At 42.0% G+C, this 24,171-nt stretch overlaps 1 protein-coding gene across 5 annotated transcripts in view; it reads right to left on the minus strand.

Annotated features, from left to right (window-relative positions):
* The window catches only part of PCYT1B (phosphate cytidylyltransferase 1B, choline), a 151,443-nt gene that overhangs the window by 111,002 nt on the left and 16,270 nt on the right, over positions 1 to 24,171 (minus strand). For 2 of the 5 annotated variants that reach the window (XM_070503205.1, XM_014830258.3), the window contains exon 1: positions 16,762 to 17,114. The exons of 1 other annotated variant lie outside the window; for it this stretch is intronic. In XM_070503205.1, coding sequence (XP_070359306.1) covers positions 16,762 to 16,878 — 117 coding nt within the window. In that variant the 5' untranslated portion in view covers positions 16,879 to 17,114. Of the gene's footprint in view, positions 1 to 16,761; positions 17,152 to 24,171 lie in introns of those variants that run through there. 2 more of the 5 variants (XM_014830261.3, XM_044763689.2) reach the window with 2 other exon arrangements.

Below are 24,171 nucleotides of genomic sequence, written 5' to 3' on the forward strand. Positions count from 1 at the left end.
TTACTGAATATTAAGGTGTTTATAGTTTACTAATATAAATAATATTCTAAACATAATTCTGAACCTCTCATTATTTCCTGAGGATAGAATTACTTAGATCAGGGATAAGAACATTTTAAAAGATAAATATTTGAAGAACAGTGTAATATATACTGGTAAATTACCTTCTACAAAACCTGGATCATTTATACTCACATTACAATGTATGAAAACACCTAGCTTGCTGCCATCTCACTGGCATTGAGTATTATCTTTGTCAATTTTATAGACCAAAAAATGGCATCATGCTGTTTCAATTTACATTATTTTGATTACAAGAAAGATGGAACATTTTTCAAATGTTTATTAGCCATTTGTATTTTCTTCTGAGAATAATCTGTACTTTGCTCATTTTTCTATTGTTGAGAATAAGTATTTTAAAGTTAGTTAAAAGCAAAACAACAGCACAGTTTTAAAATTATCTTAAATGTCTTTTAAAATGCATTTTCTAACTTTATCTAGAGTCCCTTCATAAGAAGTCCATTTTTTTAAAGATTTTATTTTTCCGTTTTCTCCCCAAAGCCCTCCAGTACATAGTTGCATATTTTTAGTTGTGGGTCCTTCTAGCTGCAGTATGTGGGACGCCGCTTCAGCATGGACTGATGAGCGGTGCCATGTCCGTGCCCAGCATCTGAACTGGTGAAACCCTGGGCCGCCGAAGCGGAGCACCAGAACTTAACCACTTGGCCATGGGGCCGGCCCCCAGAAGTCCATTTTTTTTTTTTTTTAAAGATTTTATTTTTTCCTTTTTCTCCCCAAAGCCCCCCCGGTACACAGTTGTGTGTTCTTCGTTGTGGGTTCTTCTAGTTGTGGCATGTGGGACGCTGCCTCAGCGTGGTCTGACAAGCAGTGCCATGTCCGCGCCCAGGATTCGAACTAACGAAACACTGGGCCACCTGCAGCGGAGTGCGCGAACTTAACCACTCGGCCACGGGGCCAGCCCCGCAGAAGTCCATTTTTTAAAGCAAAGTGTGAACACCCACCTCTAGGTCAGCCTAGTAATCACTGCCCTTTTAGCAAGCAGGGATCAGAATTTTAATTATGCTATACGGATACAGGCCTCCTTAAAACACTGACCACCCATAAGCCGTAACTCCCCTCCACGTGCCCACCTTCCAAACCCCACAGCAGTGGATTTCACATAGCTGGAAGACTCTTAGTACTACAACACCACACTTCTTTGATTCTAAAATGTACATTTCCCCCCACATTTTAACATGTCTGAGATTAGGAGAGGTCTTACAATAAATGTTGTCTTAAAATCAGTGTTGGCATCAAGGTAATGGTGGCCTTATAGAATGAGTTAGGAAGCGTCCTATTGATTCTGTATTTCTTCTTGATTCAGTTTTGGGAGGTTGTATGATTATTAGGGAAATGCAAATCAAAACTACAGTGAGATATCACCTTACATCTGTCAGAATGGCTATAATTAACAAGGCAAAAAATGGAGAGGGTGTGGAGAAAAGGGAACCCTCATACACTGCTGGTGGGAATGCAAACTCGTGTGGCCACTATGGAAAATAGTATGGAGATTTCTCAAAAAATTAAAAATAGAAGTACCATACAATCCAGCTATCCAGCTACTGAGTATTTATCCAAAGAACATGAAATCAACAATTCAAAGAGACTTATGCACCCCTATGTTCATTGCAGCATTATTCACAATAGCCAAGACATGGAAGCAACTCAAGTGCCCAGCAACTAATGAATGGATAAAGATGTGGTATATATATACAACGGAACACTACTCAGCCATAAAAAAAGACAAAATCATGCCATTTACAACAGCGTGAATGGACCTTGAGGGTATTATGTTAAGTGAAATAAGCCAGATAGAGAAAGACAAACACCATATGATTTCACTCATATGTGGAAGATAAACAAACACATGGATAAGGAGAACAGATCAGTGTTTACCAGAGGGGAAGGGGTGGGGGGAGGGCAAAAGGGGTAAAGGGGCACGTACGTATGGTGACGGATAAAAACTAGACTATTAAGGGTGAGCACGATGCAGTCTGTACAGAAACTGATATATAATAACGTACACCTGAAATTACACAGGTATAAACCAATATGACCTCAATAAAATAATTAAAGAACAAAATCAGAGTTGGCCATTTTCTGACACTGTAACACCTCTGAAATGGAAGTGCATCTTATAATTAGTGGCATCTTAGATTCATGAATTGCATAGATGCTATTAACAATAGGAAATAATCATCTTTACCTAGAGATGATAAAATTCCATACCCTAGATCAATTTTTTCTTAGGCAATTGAGCTTAAGGAGTTTATAATGAGCATCAATCTTACATCTTATTCACATCTCATCTCCTTCCCCAAAGGACCTGAGTGACTTGAAAAAAATTGAAAGTTTAAAATAATAATTGTGAGCCCTGAGGTGAGGGGCGAAATATGGGTTTCAAAAATAGGCCAGGGAGGAAAAGAGCACACAGGAATGCCTATCACGGTCCTCTACGTTTCAGAGAGGGGAGCCACAAAAACGGCTTTAAGCTCTCTGCAGTCAAAGCAGAGAAGAAGACAAAGTTAATATGGCCCTTAAGCAAAAGCACAAAGTAGCTATTGAGGAGAAGCACAGCATTTCCAGATGCCGACTCTTATAGAAATTCCTTCCAGGGGCCTCCAGAAGGGGCATGCTGGGTGATGCCATAGCGACACTAACGTACTCAACAACAGCCCCCTGATAAAGACAATCCTGTTATTTTATATTTGTCTGTGTAGCATCCTCCATGCAAGGCAAAGCGCCAGAACTAAAAGGCAGTTCAGAAAAGCATTTCTACCAAGGACCAAACACGCAATCTGAAAATGCAGTTCTCTCCCTCATGGCTGGATCCAAGGACAAGATTTAGAATATCGCGACCAGGGTTTTCTAACGTGGGATGAGCAAGACAATCCACCAGAGAGCAACACTTGTGCATAGATTTATTTTTCATGTTAAGTAACAAGAAAGGAAGCATGATGAATATCGAATTCTAAAATATGGATTTATGCTGGCGCCCCATCTCTGTCAACGTAAAATCGACAAGGTGTCCTCAAGGAAGAATGCAAGTTGTGCAATAGAAAGGAGAGGCCTGGCTTCCCTGACATTTTCATTTGCTTTCAGCTTATTGCAAACTGCTGCTGTTCACCAGGCCTGGATATGTGCATTTGTGGATTCTATTTTCTAGTTTTAACTAAACTGATGCTCACGAGATCAGCAGATGGTTAAAACTTTTCCTGCAATGAAATAGTAAAGCAAAGATAATACAAGCACAAGTGAACAAGAAAGTGCCAGAGCTGACCCCCCTACTCCTTGTACGAGTTCTGCATCAGCCTCATTATCAGGTATGAACAACGATGACCTAATCAAATGTGACAAGAAGAAAGCTGAATGGAAAATCATCACAGAGAGGACTATGGAAATATCTGCTGCTATTAGCATTAAACCTCACCTGGAGCATATATTGTACCTTGAGATAACAGTTAATGATGGTATGAAGCTATTGTAATTACCGTGATACTTGAAAAGGAAGCATCCAGAAGATGAAGACAAACCTCTATGATTTCTGAGCAATGTTTCAAGTCATATGATACTCAATCCAGCACTTCACAAAACATGGCTACACGCGATTATAAATATTTAGAAGACTTTTTTGAGTTTCCATAATTCAATAAAGAAAAAACAAAAATCTCATACCGTTGCAGAAACACCTGCTCTCAGACCACAGTAAAAGTGGCTGCTCTAATGTGTAGATAAAAAGTCATGTCAAACTAAAATGCATTCCTTTGTCAGCAAATATATTTAGAAGACATATAGAAAACATTGCTGAAGGTTGGAAGAAACAAGCATTAGAACAAATTATGCAGTGTGGGAGGTTTGCTATACAGTTGGATGGAAGTACAGATATTTCTAACATGTCTCAGCTTGAGGTATTTGCTAGATTCTATTTCAATAATAAAACCCTTTTTTTCTCAGCCCAAAGGAAAGATGTTCCAAAGAAGAACGATTTTCCAAAGAAAGATGTTCCAAAGAAGACGGATCCTGCAAAGTGGATAACTTCTTTAAGAAAAACAATATTTTACGGAAAAAGTGTGTAAGAACCAATGAACTGATTGCTTTGCTCTTGGACCCCGATCTCCTACCTATTTGAGAAATATCTGTCTTCTTTCCACCACCTTTCCTCTATGGACTCTCTAAATGTTTTTTCTCGGGGTTCCATCCTGGAAGATTGTGGAGTAAGTAGATTCATTTAACCCGATCTCAGAGAGAGATAGGCAGATACAGAGAGGATTCTAACAGTTTTAATTACAGCTCTTCTATTTTTCTTCCCTTTAAAAACTTCCTTGGATAACTTGGGATCAGTTATTTTCTAGAATTTGCCCTGTAGCAGGATTATCCTGAGATACTCTTGCCAGCTAACCAAGTCCATCCACTCCCTTCTGAGTCTAGAAATTTGTGAGGGCAGGCCACTGATAGAAAACAAATATGGACTGGGCACCATGGATTTTAATTCACAGGTTACCCAACTAGGGCTGGACTGGTCCTAGAAATAAGGCAAGTTTAGTTCAAGGGCTTATCTACACTCACTCTGGGCCTGGGTATACTGATGCCTGAAAGGGCTGAGCACATTGAAGCTCTGTGAGCAGCCAAGAGCTGTAATTGTAGGTGGGATCTGATACCATCCTTTAGAGTGTTTTATCTATTAGATCACCAGAATTGTTTGGAAATGGGAAGTCTGTTGTAGAGTGTACTCTCTCTCCATTACTGTGGTTAGAATATCTTTCAACTTTGCATTAAAGCATAATATACACACAGAAACGTGCACATTCCTAAGTGTGCGACTCAGTGAACTTTAACAAACCAAGCACACATAGCATCCAGACCAAGTAACCAACCACTGCCAGCACCCATCCTGTGCTCCTTCCATTATCCTGACTCGGTGTGTGTGTGTGTGTGTGTGTGTGTGGGAGGAAGATTGGCCCTGAGCTAACATCTGTTGCCAGTCTTCCTTTTTGCTTGAGGAAGATTAGCCCTGAGCTAACATCTGTGCCAATCTTCCTCTATTTTATGTGGGATGCCACCACAGCATGGCTTTCACGAGTGGTGTGCAGGTCCACGCCCAAGATCCAAACCCACAAACCCCGGGCCACCAAAGTGGAGCATGTGAACTTAACCACTACACCACTGGCCTGGCCCCCTGCACTATCCAGACTTCTAACATCAGAGATTAGTTTGTCTACTTTATTTAATAGAAATGGAATCATATAGTACATTATATATTTATATATAATATATTATATATATTCTTTTGTGTGTGGCTTCTTTCATTCAATATTACGTATGTGAGCTTCATCCATATTTTTGCAGGTGGTTGTAGATTCTCCGTTCTCACTGCTGTGCAGCACTACATTGTGTGGATATACTATGATTTATTTATCCATTCTACTTCTGCTGGGCATTTGAATAGTTTCCAGTTTGGGGCTATTACAAATAATGCCGCTAAGAACACGCTAACGCTAGTTTTTGGTGGCCATGTGCACAAATTTCCTAGGTGTAGAAGTGCTGGGTCAAAAATATTTCCTTTGAATTTCTAAATTTACTACAAAGAGCCTAGACATCTGATTCGTTTCCCCTCCTAGTCCTGAGGAAAAGTGACATGGGAGAGCTAAATACAGCATTTCTCAAAGTGCCACCAAACACATCTTGCTTCCGAATCACCTGGGAGCTTGAGCAGGTGATTCTCTGCTCAGTAAGGTCGGAGAACTGTGTGTAGTGGAAACAGAGGGCTTTAGAAGTCAGACAAACCTAATTTGTAATTGTAAAATCCCAGCTTTACCAGTTAATATTTGATCTTTGGGGAATTACTTAGTTCTTGATTTCCTTGTTTATAACATGGGGAATAGTAATTCTTATTTCACAGGTCTGCAGCCTGGTTAAACGAGATAACACACATAAAGCATTCAGCATGGCGCCTAACACAGTGTGCACTGTAAGTAGTTGTTGCATTCCCCACTCGCCCATGAAGAAAAATGAGTGTGTGAGACCTCTCGCCTTGAACCCAGTATAGAACAATTACCTTATAACTAAACAATTTGGAGGTTCAATAGAACTTATTATTATGTGAGTGTGCCTACAGTCAATATTGGGCACACTAGAGATGAAGCACAGAAGCCTGAGGGTACCAGGAACAGGCTTTTGACATCATTTGGTTGGCAATAGGTTGTACATACCATTCCTGATGCTTCTATTAACCTATTATTTTTGTTGTTGTTGTTATTTTTCTTAAGTGCCAGTTTAAATAGCCCTCAGCATCCTTTTACACTGAGGTCAGGTTCAACATGCACGAACTACTAAGTGGAAAACAAAAACGCCAAGTCAAAGACTTTGGCGGGAGGGGGGAGATTATATGAAAATGAATCCTGCTCAATGGGCTGGCCCTGTGTGGCCCTGCACATTATTACACAGGCGCACACTACCAGGGCTTGCCGCTTTATTTTCTAATCACTGTGTTTTCAAGTATGCCTTCAAGATTGTGGAGTGCTCAACTGTCTCTTTATCCCCAAGCAGGGTCAGCTTTCCTAGCCTCCCAGACAACCTGGTTCATGCTGGGATAAAGAGGAAGGTAGGAATGTTAAAACAATAATGCTATGGTCTGAGGCCAGCAACGGGTAATCAGATCCTAGCAAGGTAGAGGCTGTTACCTGGGAGATCATTGGAAGAAAATAGGCCTAGCTTGCAATGACTTAGTTTGTTCCTACCTTCATTGCTTTCTCCTTTTCATTCTGACCTCAGTGATCAGATGGAATAAATCTTTTTCTACATATATTTCACAAAGGGGCACCAAGAAGCTTTGTGTGGGCATCAGCGAAAGACACAAGAATTTCAGGACTGTGGCCTGACCCACTGTTGGACTTTAACCCTGAGTATTAAGCTTAGATGGATAGCATCAGTTAGAGAAGGTCCCTGTATTCAATGCCACACTGCCACACCTCAAAGAAAATCCAATATTTCAAACTTCAGGATTATGAAACAGACAAATAAAGAGGCTATTACATTAAAAAGAGATTCAACATAGGTTTCTTTGAACGACGACTAGAACATTCAACATATGATTCAGAACACATTCAAATCTTTCTGAAGAATAAAGCAGAAGACAACAGAAGTGGTTTGTATAACATTAATGTAAAGTTCCCAAGTATTTTATTTACATTTGTTGTTCATAGCCAATGTGTCTTACCATCAGATCATTCAACCTGTTTTTACCTCAAATGGATAAAACCAAAAGCAGGTGAAGAGCAAGGTAGCCCTGATTTTCAATAGAAGCGTTAGGTCAAAGAGAGCACACTGTGGTGGACCATGTTCCACGGCTACAGAAGCTAGAATCATGGTCTTGGAACTGGAAGAGATCATCTATCGAACCCATCGTGGGTAACAGAATTGAGGTCCAGAGAGGACAAGTGATTTGCTTAAGCCCACATAATGATTCAAGAGCAAAACTGAGGTTGAAATGACACTGTGGGCTCCAGCCAGCAGAGACCAAGCTGCAGCATACTTGTCTTGCCAGCCCCCCAGCCCTTTCACTGCGAGCCAGTCCATGTACCCCTGGAGCTCCAAATCTGGATCTGCCTTGATCTTGGGGGTTGGTGTGGAGCCCAGAGGCTAGAAGGGAACAGGTTCATTTCCTCTCATCACTACCACAGCAGATCAGGAACCACTCAGCCTTTCCACCTTTCGCTACTCCCCAGCCTGGAGGCCTCTGGAGAGAAAATACCTTGGGGCTGGATGCAGGCTATCCCATTACACTTCTGCACCTGCCAGAACCAAGCCACCATGAATTTGCCTCCACCTTCACAGAGAAAACAGAGGCTATCAGATATGAGAGGCTTTCAACTTTCAATACCCTTCCCCTTACAACTTATTCTTACCCAAAACATCCTTGCCACCTTCCTCACCACCACTGTGAGAGAGGAGTCTCTTTTCCTACCTGGAGCCAATTCTTCTACTTGTGCAGTGGAGCCCAACTTCTCCAGCTTAAGGGTCATTCCCTTCTCAATTTCCCCATCACTTTCACTCTCTCCCACTGGCTGTTTCCCATTTATATTTAAGTGCAAGTTGCTACCATCTTAAAAGAATGAGCCAACCAAAAGCTTTGACAAATTGCATGGATGAACGGAAGAATGGAAGGAAAGAAAGAAGAAAGGAGAAAAGCTACCCTCTCTCAACCCTAGACTCTGATTTATCCCCTTTTGAGTCCTATACATTCTATCCACTTCCCCTCTCAGTCAAGCTTCTACTTCCTCACCCTTTTAAAGGCTCCTCAACCTATTGTCATCTAGTCTCTGTCCCCACCACTTCGCTGAAACATCACCATTGACCTCTTCTTTCCAAATCCAAAGGAGACTTTTGCTTATTACCTCATTTGATCTCTCTGCCACATTTGGCTGAATTGGACATTCCTTCCACAGAACTTACCCTGCCCTTGGCCACTCGATCTCCCAGGTACTTGAGAAATACCTGTCTGTCTTATTTTTATGATCCTTCCTCTATTGGCTCTTTAAATGGTGTTCCTCGGGGTTCCATCCTGGAAAGATTCTGGGGTAAAGTAGATTAATTTAACCATATTTCATGTAGAGACAGGCAGATAGATATAAGGAGCTTTCTAATAGCTTTAATTACAGCTCTTCTATTTTCCCCCTTCTAAGAACCTGAGAGGATGGCTTAGGGTCAGTTACTTTCCAGAATTACCCTATAGTAGGATTACCCTGAGGCACTCCTGCTACTTAACCATTTCCATCTAGTTCCTTCTCAGCTCAGAAACTGTCTGACTCAATGGATGATGACATAAAGAGATGGAAAGACATCCCATGTACATGGATTGGAAGAACAAACATAGTTAAAATGTCCATTCTACCTAAAGCAATCTACAGATTCAATGCCATCCCAATCAGAATCCCAATGATATTCTTTACAGAAATAGAACAAAGAATCCTAAAATTCATATGGGGCAACAAAAGACCCTGAATTGCTAAAGCAATCCTGAGAAAAAAGAACAAAGCTGGAGGCATCACAATCTCTGACTTCAAAACATACTACAAAGCTACAGTAATCAAAAAAGCTTGGTACTGGCACAAAAACAGGTGCACAGATCAATGGAACAGAATTGAAAGCCCAGAAATAAAACCACACATCTATGGACAGCTTATCTTTGACAAAGGAGCTGAGGGCATACAATGGAGAAAAGAAAGTCTTTTCAACAAATGGTGCTGGGAAAACTGGAAAGCCACATGTAAAAGAATGAAAATTGACCATTCTTTTTCACCATTCACCAAAATACACTCAAAATGGATCAAAGACCTAAAGCTGAGACCTGAAACCATAAGGCTTCTAGAAGAAAATGTAGGCACTACACTCTTTGACATCAGTATTAAAAGGATCTTTTCGGACACCATGTCTTCTCAGACAGGGAAACAATAGAAAGAATAAACAAATGGGACTTCATCAGACTAAAGAGCTTCTTCAAGGCAAAGGAAAACAGGATTGAAACAAAAAAAGAACCTACTAACTGGGAAAAAATATTTGCAAGTAATACATCTGACAAAGGCTTAATATCCATAAAATATAATGAACCCACACAACTCAACAACAAAAAATCAAACAACCCGATCAAAAAATGGGCAGGAGACATGAACAGACATTTCTCCAAAGAAGATATACAGATGGCCAATAGGCACATGAAAAGATGCTCATCATCGCTGTGCATCAGGGAAATGCAAATCAAAACTACACTAAGATATCACCTTACACCCGTTAGAATAACAAAAATAACTAAAACAAATAGTAACAAATGTTGGAGAGGTTGTGGAGAAAAAGGAACCCTCATACACTGCTGGTGGGAATGCAAACTGGTGCAGCCACTATGGAAAACAGTATGGAGATTCCTGAAAAAATTAAAAATAGAACTACCATACGATCCAGCTATCCCACTACTGGGTATCTATCCAAAGAACCTGAAATCAGCAATTCCAAAAGTCCCATGCACCTCTATGTTCATTGGAGCATTATTTACAATAGCCAAGACGTGGAAGCAACCTAAGTGCCCATCAACAGATGAATGGATAAAGAAGATGTGGTATACATATACAATGGAATACTACTCAGCCATAAAAAAGAACAAAATTGTCCCATTTGCAACAACATGGATGGACCTTGAGGAAATTATGTTAAGTGAAATAAGCCAGATAGAGAAGGACAATCTCTGTATGACTCCACTCATATGAGGAATTTAAACATGTGGACAAAGAGAACAGATTAGTGGCTACCAGGGGAAAGGTGGGGTGGGGGGTGGGCACAAAGGGTGAAGGGGTGCACCTACAACACGACTGACAGTCAATAACGTACAACTGAAATTTCACAAGATTGTAACCTATCATTAACTCAATAAAAAATAAAAAAAAAGAAATTGTCTGACTCAATTTTGCTCCCATCAATTTCACTCCCTCAATTTCACGTCCATCTCCTCCATGCTGATGTCTCCCAGATCTACATCTCCAGCTCAGAACTCTCTCCTGAGTTCCAAAACCAAACAATAACTAGACACCTCAGAATGGAAGTCCCCATGGTATCCCCAACATAACTCTCACAAACTCGTGTCCCCTGATGCTCCCATCTCAGTGATGGCACCCACTCACTGGAGCCAGAAAACTGAGTCTTCCTTGGTACTGCCCCACCCTCAGACTCGGTTATCAAATCCTGGGGCATTTACCTTCTTAACGTCTCCTACATCCACCCAGTTCTCTCCTTCTCCACCGCCCCATCCAAAACTCCAAACTTGTTAATTCCCACCTAGAGTACTGCACCAGCCTCCTAACCGAAACAGAATAGGATAGCATAGAGTCCAAATATGAAGTAAAGGAAAGTGATTTTTGTAAAGCTGTGAGTAAATACATGTATGTGCGTGCCATGCAACACAAAAAGTATTTATCATTGCAGCTTCTCAGAGCTCATCTTCCACAGGCCTGGACAGGCGTCTGGGCTCCTTCTGAAGCCACAGGTGGCTACTGAGCACTTGAAATTGGCTAGTCTGAATTAAAATGTATTGCAAGTATAATATACACACCAGATTTCAGACTTAGTATGAAAAAAAGAATATAAAATACCTCATTTATCATCTTTATATTGATTACATGTTGAAATAATATTTTGGATATATCAGATTAAATGAAATGTACTATTAAAATTAATTTCACTTTTTTAAAACTTTTTAAACTGTGGCTACTAGAAAACTTGAAATTACATTGTATTTCTACTGGACAGCACTGCTCTAGAGGCTGGTGGGTGCCACTCGCAATGGGGGCTGAAGATCCCCTCAAAATTAGGCTGACCCTTTCTATGACCAAAAATGGTTTGGGATCAGCAAGTTGTATCTTTTCTTCAAATGCAGGGACTTGTCTTAACTCAGGGATCAGGTTAATGGAGTTCTCCCTGCTGAGAAGTACTATTGCTCAATGGATAAAATTTAGCTTAAAAGCTGCACAAAGTCCACTATATTAAAATCAAACTTACAAAAAAAGCTCTCTTAAGGGATTTCAGCATCCTGGCATGCTTCCACATACCAAACTACTGCCTCCTGTTAAACAGAAATGATCCGCAAGGGCAGGGGCTGTGGATTACTTCTTTTATTTCTCTCCACGGCACCTGGTGCATTGCTGTACGTGGAAGTTGCTAACCAGCTGGCTAACTGTGGATCTTGTTGGTAGGTGACTGTTTTCTCTAGTCACCTTCTAAAGCCCTGCCTCACTGAATACTTTAAATCCTCCTCTCTGCCTGAATGAGGACACACACACTCTTTTCATTTCTATACGCTCAAACACCAAAATAAAACAAAGAACCTATCGTTCTTCTTATATTTGATTTAGATTTATTTCTTGTATAAGCAGTTTAGTATTAGGCAAATGAGGAGTTGGAGGGGTAGTAAAAGTACAGACTTAAAAGAATGGAAGAACCTAATCCATTGATTCCATGCTCGATATGCCTATTATCAATCTGCAAGAAATGGATGTTGCATTTGGACCAGAACCAGCAGGAAGATGTCTAATAATAACCTTGGGCAAAATTCCAGTTGACCACAGTAAATGCCCAAGGAAGCTCATGTTTGCTTATTTTTACCAACGCAGCTCATTAAGTGGCTCACATTTAAAATATATGCTGCTCTGAATGGCTAAATGGATAGTGATACTAGTAAAGGAAGCCATTGATGTCTCTGGAAATCCAGTCACCTTTCTGAGCACTAGCGGGTGAGTGTCCTACCTCCCAACTGACATAATGCACCTTCTGCAAGACAGCAGTCTCTTGGCACTGTTCCCCTTTGAAGTAAAGCCTGAAATGAACTCCTGCTAACGTGGCATATCAAACCAGCCCTTTTTTATTTCCAAGGCCTTCTCAGTTGATCCATGGTACATCTATCTTCATAGTAGTGACTACGGCAGGCTGGAATTACAACTTCCTTCTGACAGCAGAATGCACTCCTAGAAGAACTTGACCAAGGTCATTAACTAAATCCGTAAGCAGACAGCTTTCAGGGTGGCTGGGCCTTGTTAGAAAGGATTTATGGAGCACCTGCTGGGCCCAGAGGATTTTAGGCATAATCTGAGGGTCGGGGAGATATGAGGACACAGTCCTTGCCCACAAAGAGTCCTCATCCCTCAGGTGTTAGGACTCCAAGGAAGGCTGTTACACCATATTGCCCAAGGCCACTCAGTTTTTTTCTTGACAGTCAAGCTTATAAGTCACTTTGCATCATGTTTAAGCAAGAAAATAGCAAAGAATGGAAAACAAGTCAAGGATCAAGAATAAACATTGTAACAATAGAAAGAAGAGTTCTCCAAAACATCTCAAACCCCAGCACCATGGTAAAGTAGAAAGGGTAATACAGGATTACATTCCTAAAATAAAAGCTCTATCATAAAACCTAGGTAATTTTCTGTTATTTCTTTTCTAATTTATCAGTGTTATTTAATTCTATTTATTCCCTTCCTTTCTTATATTTTCTTCCAACAAAAAATAAGGCAGGTGGAAAAACTACATGTTTACCTTTCAGAAAAATTCCCCCTTGAACATGATTCCATTGGATCCTCAATATCTGTATCAATTTGCTACCTAGAAGAATCTGAAAGACAGATTGCTTTAAAGTCCTATTTATTTACATATGCCAGCTTCCCGCTTCATTTCCTTAAAGGACTATGCCAAGCTCTGTATTAGAGGCCAGAGATACAGTGAGGACAAGACAGGTTTCTACTCAACATCCCCCTGGCAAACTTTGACTCACTCTCATGGCATTTATGAACATCTCCTTTCTGCCCCCACTGCAACTGGTAACACACCTCTTCGCACACTGTGCTCTTATCATCCCGTATGGAAACGATCTTTTTCTCTGTCTCTTCTAGAATCTCTCGGTCACAGACTACTTGAGGGCTCAGAACTCAGCAGTAGGACGTAGTAGCTACTCAATCAATGTGGGCTGAGTTAAAGCGGATCACAGTAGACACCTTTCACTGTAAATAGTATATAGACACGCATAGTAGACACAGGAACACTGTACACAGCTTCTCGAGTGCCACGCTACATAGAGAACACAGTTCATTACAAAAAGGGCATTTTACACAATTGCTGAGATTTAAATAAAATTTATATTTGCAGACTATGACATTCAGTGACATAAGTTCACATTCCAGGACTTGCAGTAAAACTTTATGGCCCTTTACAAACCCAGAAATGTCCTTTTCCATATTCCTAAGTAAAGTTAGAGCGAGTTTGGGGAGCCAATGTGTGCCTTAGCTAATACAATGAGAACCACTCTGGTAATTGCTACCTTTGGTAAAGATGATGTTTTGTTATTGAGTCCTGCTTCCTCTTTGTTGTTTGTGCCATTGAGCCAATTCTGACTCCTAGCGCCCCTGTGCACAGCAGAGAAGAACCCTGCCCAGTCTTTTAATGCCATCCTCTCCCCTTCTGCCGCTATATCAGACAACGCTCTGCTGCTACTCAAAGGGTTTTTTGAAAAAAAAAAGATTTTATTTTTCCTTTTTCTCCCCAAAGCCCCCCGGCACATAGTTGTGTATTTTTGGTTGTGGGTCCTTCTAGTTGTGCTATGTGGGACGCCGCCTCAGCAGGTCGTGATGAGCGGTGCCATGTCCGCGCCCAGGATCCGAACCAGGGAACCCCGGGCTGCCGAAGCGGAGCGTGTGAACTTAACCACTCCGCCACGGGGCCGTCCCCTATTCACAGGGTTTTCATGGCCATTTTTTCGGAAGTGGGTGGCCAGGTCCTTCCTCCTAGTCTGTCTTAATCTGGAAGCTCCGCTGAAACCTGTCCACCATGGGTGACCCTGCTGGTATGTCAAATACCAGTGGCATAGCTTTCCGTGTCAGAGCAACACACAGCCACCACAGTCTGACAACCGACAGATGGGTGGTGTGGTTCCTGAGAGCGCCGAATCTTAACCACTAGACCACCGAGCTGGCTCCAATTTCCTCTCAGTTGTATGAATTCCAGTCTGATAACAAGCAGGAGGAGCCTGTCCTCTGAAGGGGAATCTCTCAGCTCTGCGTGCGCTTTCCAAAGTTAAGCAACTCAGCAGCCACACCCTGCTAACAGCTGTGGTGCCAGTGACCCACATGTGATTTGGGGCCATATGTTTGGGTGCTGGGAGAGACACAGAATTTATATAATTTGAAATATGAAGATATTAGCAAAGCTAAAGATCAACAGAAACTACTAAAAAACCATAAAAACAAATGCTAATATTTTCACTTGCCACTTACTCTTCATCAACAAACTTTGCTATTAAGTAATCAACACGCGCCTTAGTTACTAAAGTAAAACCATTAGCAAAGGAAAGTTGGGTTCTGAAGAGCTCTCGGTTCAAATCCCAGCTCTACCCCTTGGAAGCAATGTGACTTTGGAGAAGTCGCTTACCCTCTCTGAACCTCAGTTTCCTCATTTCTAAAACGGCAGGGAAGTGGAGGTGTAACATTGTCAGCTGTGTATGGTTCTTGTGAGTTATCTTCAGGATTGGCTGTCACGAGTGAAAGTGGAAAGCACTTGAACTTTCTTCCTTCCCTTGATTTCCTCTGCCCACCCTCTCAGGCAGAAGCAACCAAGGAGCAGAAGAGCTAAAAGGTGGAAAGGAAAAGAAGTGGGCACGAGAGACTGAAATGATACACAAACTAGAACCGGATGCCGCCTCTCTCCCCTGCCCTTTACCTGTCAGGAAGGTGCGTGAAGAAAATCTGGAACATTGGGTTTAACTTTAAAAAATATATTTTGGGTGATCTTGTAACAAGCTTTTAGTGGTCAATTTTTTTCTCAGTGCTAGACCATGAGTCATTTAGTGGCTCAAAGGAATCCCTCGGTAGCAAACTTATTGGGATGGTTTGTATCCCATGAGAAGATAGTTACTATATTGTGTAGATCATTCAGTAAGTGACTTAAATATCGGGAAGCAGTTAATTCTAAATTGCCCTAAGAAAATATATTTTAAAAAGAACACAGTGAACAAAAGCCCACAGCGCTCTAATATAACTCCCTTTGTTTTCATGTTTTAGGAAGTTGTTCTAAGCCTGACTTTGAACTCTTAATAACACTTATGAAGAAGTGACAGTTCCATGATGGGCTGGCCTTGGAATCCGTGAACCCTCAATTCGGGAGTTCACAGAAAATGCTACATTACAAAACCCTTTTTTTAAAAAAAACCTTTTCCCAGGGTCAAACTCCACAGCCAATCAACATATTGCACCTTTTAACTTGGGGAAATTGCTAGAGAGAGGATAGCTCTAACTAGTGCAGTGCTTGGATTTGAGGGTTCAAAAAGAGGTCTCCCCAAGTTCCACAAGATTTCAGGCTGCGGGAAACCCACCACCCGTTCGGTGTTTTTGATTCCTTAAGGATACACGCTGTGGTGGTTGACAACCATCTTCCTCATTTACTTAAGGAATCATAACCAGTAGCAGAGAAACGGATCAAATTTGGGATACTACTTACTGAGACTGAAGGAAGCTCTGAGCGTCCCGTCTCCACACTTTCATTATTAAAGGCATGCGGCCCCTTTTTAAGGAAATGTAGCTTCCCCAGGTTCCCACTACCTGAAGAGACATCCTCACAGCACACTCCGGAAATGTTTATAATTCATCTAAGATACACATTATTTTTAAATACATCACTAAGGGACTCTGTTACTTATTTTGAAATTTTCATACGAATGGGGAAGTTTTGCTCCCACGGTCGTTTTCATTTTTTCCAAAATTGGCATTAAGCACCAAAATTAGTTGAGGACCGAATCATTCCTTAGCTAGAATTTAGAACTTAACGCACCCGTCCCAAGCTTTGCGAAGAGAATACCATTTTAAAATCGCACCGTAGGATTTTTATCTTCAGAGGAGAATTCACCTAAAAGGAAAAAGGCCATCCCCTCCTCCCAAGGCACAAAAACACAGCATAGCCCGAGAAGCCCGTTTCCTACCCAGCCAATACAATAATGCTTTGTAAGCTGAGAGCAGCGCCCAGTATAGAAGCTAAGTATAAACAGCTGAGGAGGATTAGGCGGCAGCTCCTTTCTCATTTACATGAAAATCCTCTAAGCATCGTTTTCCTCGCTGGCTGCGGGCGCATAAGGAACTCTTTTGTGCCATAGCCATGCATTCATTTGCATCCTTTGTCTTTACTTACCAGTCGAGGCTGTGGGCATGTGTGCTCTATTTCCTCCATGGTTTCTGAGGGAGGCTCATTGGAAAGGGATTTTGGGATACCTGTTTCTGACTCAGCATCAGTGGTAAGTACTGGCATGGCCAGTGAATGCTCCCTCCAGCTCTACACCCTCGGAGTCTCCTCCCAGGCAGAGAATGTTTTCTTTGTCACGTATTTTTCTCTTCCTTACCCATCCCCCCTCTCCGTCCCTTCTTTCTCTCTTCCCTGGGGGAAGTAAAGAGGTTACCCCCCACCCCCCGCCCCCCGTCCCTTTTCTTCCCAGAGAAGCCAAGAGGCAAGGCCTCAGTTTATCACTATAACAACCAGACGGCACTGGTGCGGCGGGTGCGGGATACAGTACCTCATTTGCATGGAGCGCGCTGGTTGGCTACTGTCATCATAGTACCACTCCGCCGAGGAGCGGCCGGACCCCATTGGCTGGCGGGCCGTGCCCACGGGGTCCGAACTTGCTGCTTTTGTTTCTTCCGTTTAATTCAGCTGCAAAGGTCTCAGCCCATTCTGCCGGGCTGCACTACCCAGATAAGATAAAGCCGCTTCCTGAGGGGCCCAGGACGCCCCGAGAAAAAAACATAGCCGACCTCCACTAAAAAAGGACCGTGTCCCTGGCGTGAGTGTGTGATGTGCTGTAGTCAGAATTTTGCCAAGTAGGAGTCACCCTGAAGATAAAGCCACTTTTGAGCCCAAACTCCCTGTGCCCACAGTTGCCAGCTGGCCTCGGAGGGCCTCTCAGGGCATTTATTGTGGGCGCCTGAGTGTTCACCCCCTTGACTGCAACAAGAGCACTGGCAGATCCCCGGAGGCCTAGTGTAGCCCTGGAGCCTACCCCTGGGGCTCCGCTGGGTGGAACTTTGAAGGAAGTAGATTGTCTTTGACAACCTGCCTCCCACCTCGGACTGCCCTCCCCAATTGCTCCTCCCTCAGCCGCTCCTCTCTCTCCTCAGCTATTCAGAGTTTCTTCAATCAAGTCTTGCTGTTGTCTGCCCTTCAATACACTGTTCCATATGCTGGTCTATTATTCCTCTTCTCCCATTTCCCAAGCACCCTGCTTTCAGCCACATGCTCATGGCAATCACAGGAACATCCTGGATGGGACCTGCCTTAATATCTAAATTGTCCAGGAATATTCCCCATTTTAAGAGGGGCGTTCTGAAGATTCACACTCAAGGAAAAGAACTTACAAAGCTATTTGTTCTAGTGAAATATCACACTTTTAATAACATTAATAAAAATTATGGTGATTGCTAGCATTTATTAAGCACAGGCACAGTGCTGGGTACTAGATCTTGTTTAATCTTCATAAGAATCCAAAGAGCTTGATCCTATTATTATCCCTATTTTACAGGTGAGGAAATTGCAATTTAGAGTAATTACTCAGGGCCTCATACTCATAAGCAGGGGAGCTGGGATTGGAAGGGATGTGGGGAGGGCAGGAATGCAGCAGCTGTAGTAGTAGAAAAAGCACCAAGGTAGGCATCCTCTTAAGTCCCTGGGCTTCTAAATCTTTCACTTTAATGTGACAAATAGAAATGGCAAGCAATAGGATGTATTGGAGTATATGAGGAGGCCATTTGTTTGGTGTAAACCTAATCGCCTGACTTTGTTTTTCCAAAAGGGCCTGACTGGCTGTTGAGCATGCATTGTATATCCCCTTTAAGCATTTCCTATGGCAAGAACAATGGCCCTAAGATAAAGGTGCAACTTCCCCCCCCCCCACATTGGCATTTTCTTAAGGATAAGCATCTTTCCTTAGGCTAGGAACTGATGCTGTGCTCACCTGTGACCACCCAGCTCGAGACAACAGACCTGCCACCCTGCTGTGTCCATCGAGACAGCAGACCTACCTGCTGTATCCAACAGAGAAGTCTCATGACTATTGTAAAAGGGACATTTCAATCATATGTGAAACATCCTCTTTGGGGGTATGTACTCTGAACACCCCACTTCTTTGGTGCCTTTTCTTCCTTAGGGAAGAAAGGCCCCTGGCCATGGTCCTCAGATTTTAGCTCAGAATAAACTCACCCAAATTTTCATTTATAGATTGGTTATGAATTATTTTCATCGACAAATCTATAGCAGTGCTTTTCATCCAAGTGTGGTCCAGGACCAGCAGTACCAACATGAGCGTCACCTGGGAATTTGTTAGAAATGCAAATTAGTCCCTCAAGACTTGATTCAGTAGGTCTGGGGTGGAGCCAGTATTTGCATTTCTAACAAGTTCCTAGGTGTTGCTGATGATGCAGATCAGGGGACCATAATTTGAGAACCAGTAGTCCAAAGGATGAGATAAAATTACCTGCCCGCCTCCCTTACAGAAATTGGGAGATCAAATAAGATATCACGTGAAAGCACTTTGCAAATTAGAATGTGCTATACTAATATAAGGGGGTATTATTTTTATTCTCAAGCAAAGAGGGCTAGCCTTAAAAGAAGAAAATGGATTCCACAGCAGATTTACTATTTGACAGATATAGATCCTGCCACTTTAAATCAGAATGACATCACTTGACATCGCAGTTATTACTTATGCTTGAGAGAACTCCAGAGATGCAAGAATTCCAGTGACACTTTGCTCATCTGCAAAAGGGCCTTCCTACCCACTTCCTACCCTTTCCTTCATACCCTATCTGTCCTGGAAGCACAAAACACCTCAAGCTGGAAAAGCCAAGACTTGCAATACATTTAGGAGCCCCTTCCCCCACCCCACCCCCTACCTTGTGCTGGGTGATGTGGGATTGAGATTGTTCATCTAATCTCAATATTTTTTTGCTTACAGTGGTGATTCTCAAAATGTAGTCCCCAAAGGAGCAGCAGCAGCAGCCCTGGGAACTTGTCAGAAATTCTCACTCCCAACTCCAGACCTACTAAATCATAAACTCAGGCTGTGGAGACCAGGAATCTGTGTTTTAATGAAACCTCCAGGTTTTGGAGGCATTCTGCCACATGCTAAAGCTTGAGAACACTGCCTAGAGCCACATGATCCCACTGGAAAGCACCTAACTCCCTAACCCCCACTGTGTTCTGGGCCACTGAGCTGCCAGCTTGGTTTCTAATTGGTCCTCCAATTCTCCAGAATGGGAGGCTCGCCCATTCACCTGCCTATTTAGCAGAGTCCTGATGTCTAGAGGGGTTCTTGTGAACCCCTCTTGCCCAAGAACCTAGACCATGCCCTTATACCCCACCCCAGCCAGCCTTTTCTGTCTCAAAGTGGACAGATGCCCCCTTCCTCCCCTCCTCGTCCTCCCCGTCCCATTGAACCAAGATGCTGCCTCTACCTAGCATGAATATCTTCATTGTGTCACCCAAGTCAGCCCCTTAGCTATCAGTGCCACTTTGTGCTAAATCCAAGTCACACCTGACACATATTCAGCCCAAGTCCTTGAATCTCACCATTTAGACTTCTAACTGCCTTGAGGGTCAGCTCCACAATTCCATTCCCACTAATCCCACTCCGGCCTTGTCTTGGTTTCCTCATGCCCCTCCCCCCACAGCCCCATGCTTGCATCTCAGTGTGTCTCACAGTCCTAATGGGCAGAAATAGATTCTTTCAGGCACCACTCTGAGAGGAGTCCTTACCAGCTCCACCCACACCGAGGACCAGAGTCTTGGCTGCTATTGCAACCTGATTCGGGAACTTCTTGATACCTAAATGGGTTCTTTCAACTTGGGGGCTTCGTCATGCCGTTGAGATGATTAGCTGAGAATGACCAGTTAATTCCACACTATGGAATTAACTTTCCATCACCCTCTAGGGATTATGGGGGAACGGGGTGGGGGGGCGGGGGGGGCGGGGGGACTATAAAGGGATAGCAGAAGGCAGGTTACTGGAGTGATAGAATTGTTCTTATCCTGATTATTGTAATAGTTACACAAATCTATACACATGTTAACATTGTTAAAAACTCCATGGAGGACATTTGTCAGAACATGCTAACAGCTTTTAGAATGTTGATACCCTTTGACCCAGGGATTCCCCTTGGGAATTTATCCCTAAAGAAATAAAGAAGCACACAAATAATTATGTACAAAGATGCATAATACAGATTTATAAAAGGCAAAAAAATACAATTTACAGCAATAGGAAGAATGGTTAAAATAAAAATAAAATATATTCATATTCATTCGTATTATACATGCATTAAAGAGTCATGTTTTTTAAGACATTCTAATGCTATGGGGACATGTTAACATAGGTCAGGTGAGAAAAGCAGGCCACAAAATACAATTCAAAGAAATGATCCAAATTATGGGATATGTGCATGCCTAGAAAAAAGTACTGGAGGGAAATGCGCCAAGATGTTAACAGTGACATCTTAGAGCTCTGGGATTTTGGGGGATTTTTGTTTCCTTTTTTATATTTTCCTGTCTATAACAAGTATTTAAAAATGAGCATATATTACCCTTATAGTCAGAAAAAAGATGAACATTACTCCTCTTCCCCCAAGGCAGCAAGAGGTTAGCACGTGAGTGAATAGAAAGGTGCAAGGACTCAGTGAGAGGAAACAAGAACCCTGGAACTAAGGGACAAAGCTGGGGGGCGGGGATCCTATGGCCAGTTAGCAGAAGCGGAGGAAACGTGTTGGAGGCTGGCTGTTCAAAAAATCCGCAAGGAATGTTTTGGGGACAGGGCTCCTGAGTCTTGTCACCTCTGCAAGAAGGGCGTGGCTTCGGTGAGAGTGTGTTAGATCAGCACTGCCCATCCCAAGCGCCACCACCTTGAGTCGTACCATTTAGCCTGTACCTCTTACGTGCTTGGCACTCTGCTAGGTCCTAACCACATCAAATTGTTGAAAATACCATTCCCAAAGATCTGCAGGGAAGAACTAAAATAATGTCTTGGGAGCAGAAGCTGCCAGCTGCCAGCACCTGTGTCTCTCTGCCTGAGGGCTTTCTCTGGCCATCAGAAACCCCTGCCCCCTGCCCCCAACACCACCGCAGAGGCAGGGCTGAAGGGCCAGAAATTAACAGCCCACATCCCCAAGAGCTCTCAACCAATGACTGAGAGGAGTGAATGTATAAATGCCCCAGTGCTCTCAGCCCTCAAGTGGGATAACTCTGAAACGCATGTTCTACACTGACTCCCAGACTTCCCCAGCGGGGTTAAGGTCCAATTGCCAGTGTGGTAGCTAGTTTGACAGTGCACTCTGTATTGGCTGCCTTCCTTTCCTTGTCTTACTTGCCCACACTCCTGTGGGTGTCTCCTGGGCTCACCTCCCAAATAAACTACTTGTCTCAGGGTCTGCTTCTCGGGGATCTCCAACTAAGACACTATTCCAGGGCCCCATCATAAAGTTCTAGTATAACCTGTTTCTTATGGCAAAATACCTTTCATATCCTCATCACATGTTAATAAAAATGAGTCATAACATCGTATATAAATATCTATTAGCCTTTTTTTAAATAGGCATTATATCTAAGTTTTTTTCTTTAAAAATACCTTTTGCTTCCCTTTTATTTTTTAGTCTTTGATGTAGTCATGCTGCTAGAAACTTTATATTCATTGTATAAAAATGTTAGGTCAATCATACTGAAAATTTTCAATTATTTAGCTACAGTTTGTATGCCCCTACATATTTATAGTGCTCTTAATTATCAGGAAGGCCATATGTAAAACCTCCTTCATCCCGAATCCTTCCCCCTTACCACCCCTCCTCACCCCACTGTTTCTTCCACTTTCCCTTTTTCTTTTTTATTCATTTTTTTCTCACTGCCTCAGATTTACCAAATAAGGAATTTATTACAAAGATGGAAAGGAGATGGAAAAAACAAAATAAAGTTGACAGAAAAATTTAAGGTTTCCCAGAAACCATTATTACTTTCTATGGAATTTCGTTACTTTTATGCTCTATTTTGAGCCACTTCCCCAGTTTTCCACGTGTGGCTTACGGTTTGGGCCTAAAACCTGACATAGTCCAGAAAAAATTCCACCGTACTAAGTAATGAAAGCCATGCACAAATCCTTGTCACTCACTCCAGGAAAATTAACATAATCAAACTTTTTTCAGTGTAAAGCGTTTCACCCCTCACTTGGTGCTTTTACGCATTGGATTATATCATAACAGCACTCGGAGACTGACAGATTGTAATACTAAAAAGTTTCAAATAAGTAGATTGAGAGGCTAGGGGACTTGAGCAAGGTCACACAGTAAGTGGCAGAAGTATCACTTGAACCCAGGTCTCTTGAATCAAAGTTCAACTCTATTTTCCACCAAACTACCCTGCCTTACTCTGATTTAGTTAGATTTGCTTTGTAAACAAGATTGCTAGGCTAACTCATGCTTGTCCAAAATAACCCCTTCCCCGCTTTTCTATTGAACTCCTGTAACACGAAGCACTCTTAACTTATATTCATTCAGTTCATTTTATATCTCTGAAACCATGGGCCTGGACTCATTGTAAGTGCTTGAATTTACTTATGACAAAAAAATAAACACCGATGCGTTGCCAGCTTCACTAGAAGGTCAAGAGCGAGGCCGATACAGGTCCATGACCTATAAAGACCATTAGGGGGAAAAAATGGTCAGACATAAAAAGTAGTCAGAACTTCAAAACTTATTTTTTGAAAAACAAAATCAAGAAGATAGCATGAAAGTGCTTTATTTTTATTCTTAACATGGATTTTGTTCTTTTTCCAGCTTCTATAATAACCAAAAAAGAATTGACTTTCACTCATTTATTTGGCCAAAATTTATTAAGTCTAAGCTCAGTTTTAAGGTGCTGGGGAGCAACTGCACAGACCCGACGTGACAAACCTACTGCATGAATGAAAATGCCGCTAACGAAATGTCATCGTACATCTTATATTTAAAAGAAAGAAATATTTGGCGTTAGTCAGAGAGACGAGCAGTAAGGAGCTCCAGTTCTTGGCGCTCGAAGGCACCGTACCATAAAGGTTGTGCCCATATTTGAGAAGGTCCTAAAAGGGAGAAGTTGTTTTTGTCAAAATGAGATGTATTTATCTAAATGCTGATGATAAAATCAGTTGTAAATATGATATATTTTGTTTTGCTCTAGCAAAACAGATATGATAGCAGCTTTTTTGCATAAATTAAAATTGCCCTTAGCTAGAATAAATCATTCTTATTGACATTAGCAGCTGTGTAGTCAGTAAAGAATTATTGTTGCTGTTACTTGGTGGTATTTATAAACACTTTTATTTTCTAAGTACTTTACAATCACTTATTGTCTAATTAATATCTAATCATCTGTTTACAAGTAATAATCACACGTAGCGCACTTTAATCAAAACTCCAAATGCAGCCACCATCATACTCAAGAATGTTGTATAAATTTTGGTCCCTCCTTGATGGGGTTTGGGTCCAGACATACAGCTGGAACAGATAATACAACAGAAAAAAATGAATAAAGATTCCT

The sequence above is a fragment of the Equus asinus genome, chromosome X (assembly GCF_041296235.1).
Source record: "Equus asinus isolate D_3611 breed Donkey chromosome X, EquAss-T2T_v2, whole genome shotgun sequence".
NCBI lineage: Eukaryota > Metazoa > Chordata > Mammalia > Perissodactyla > Equidae > Equus > Equus asinus.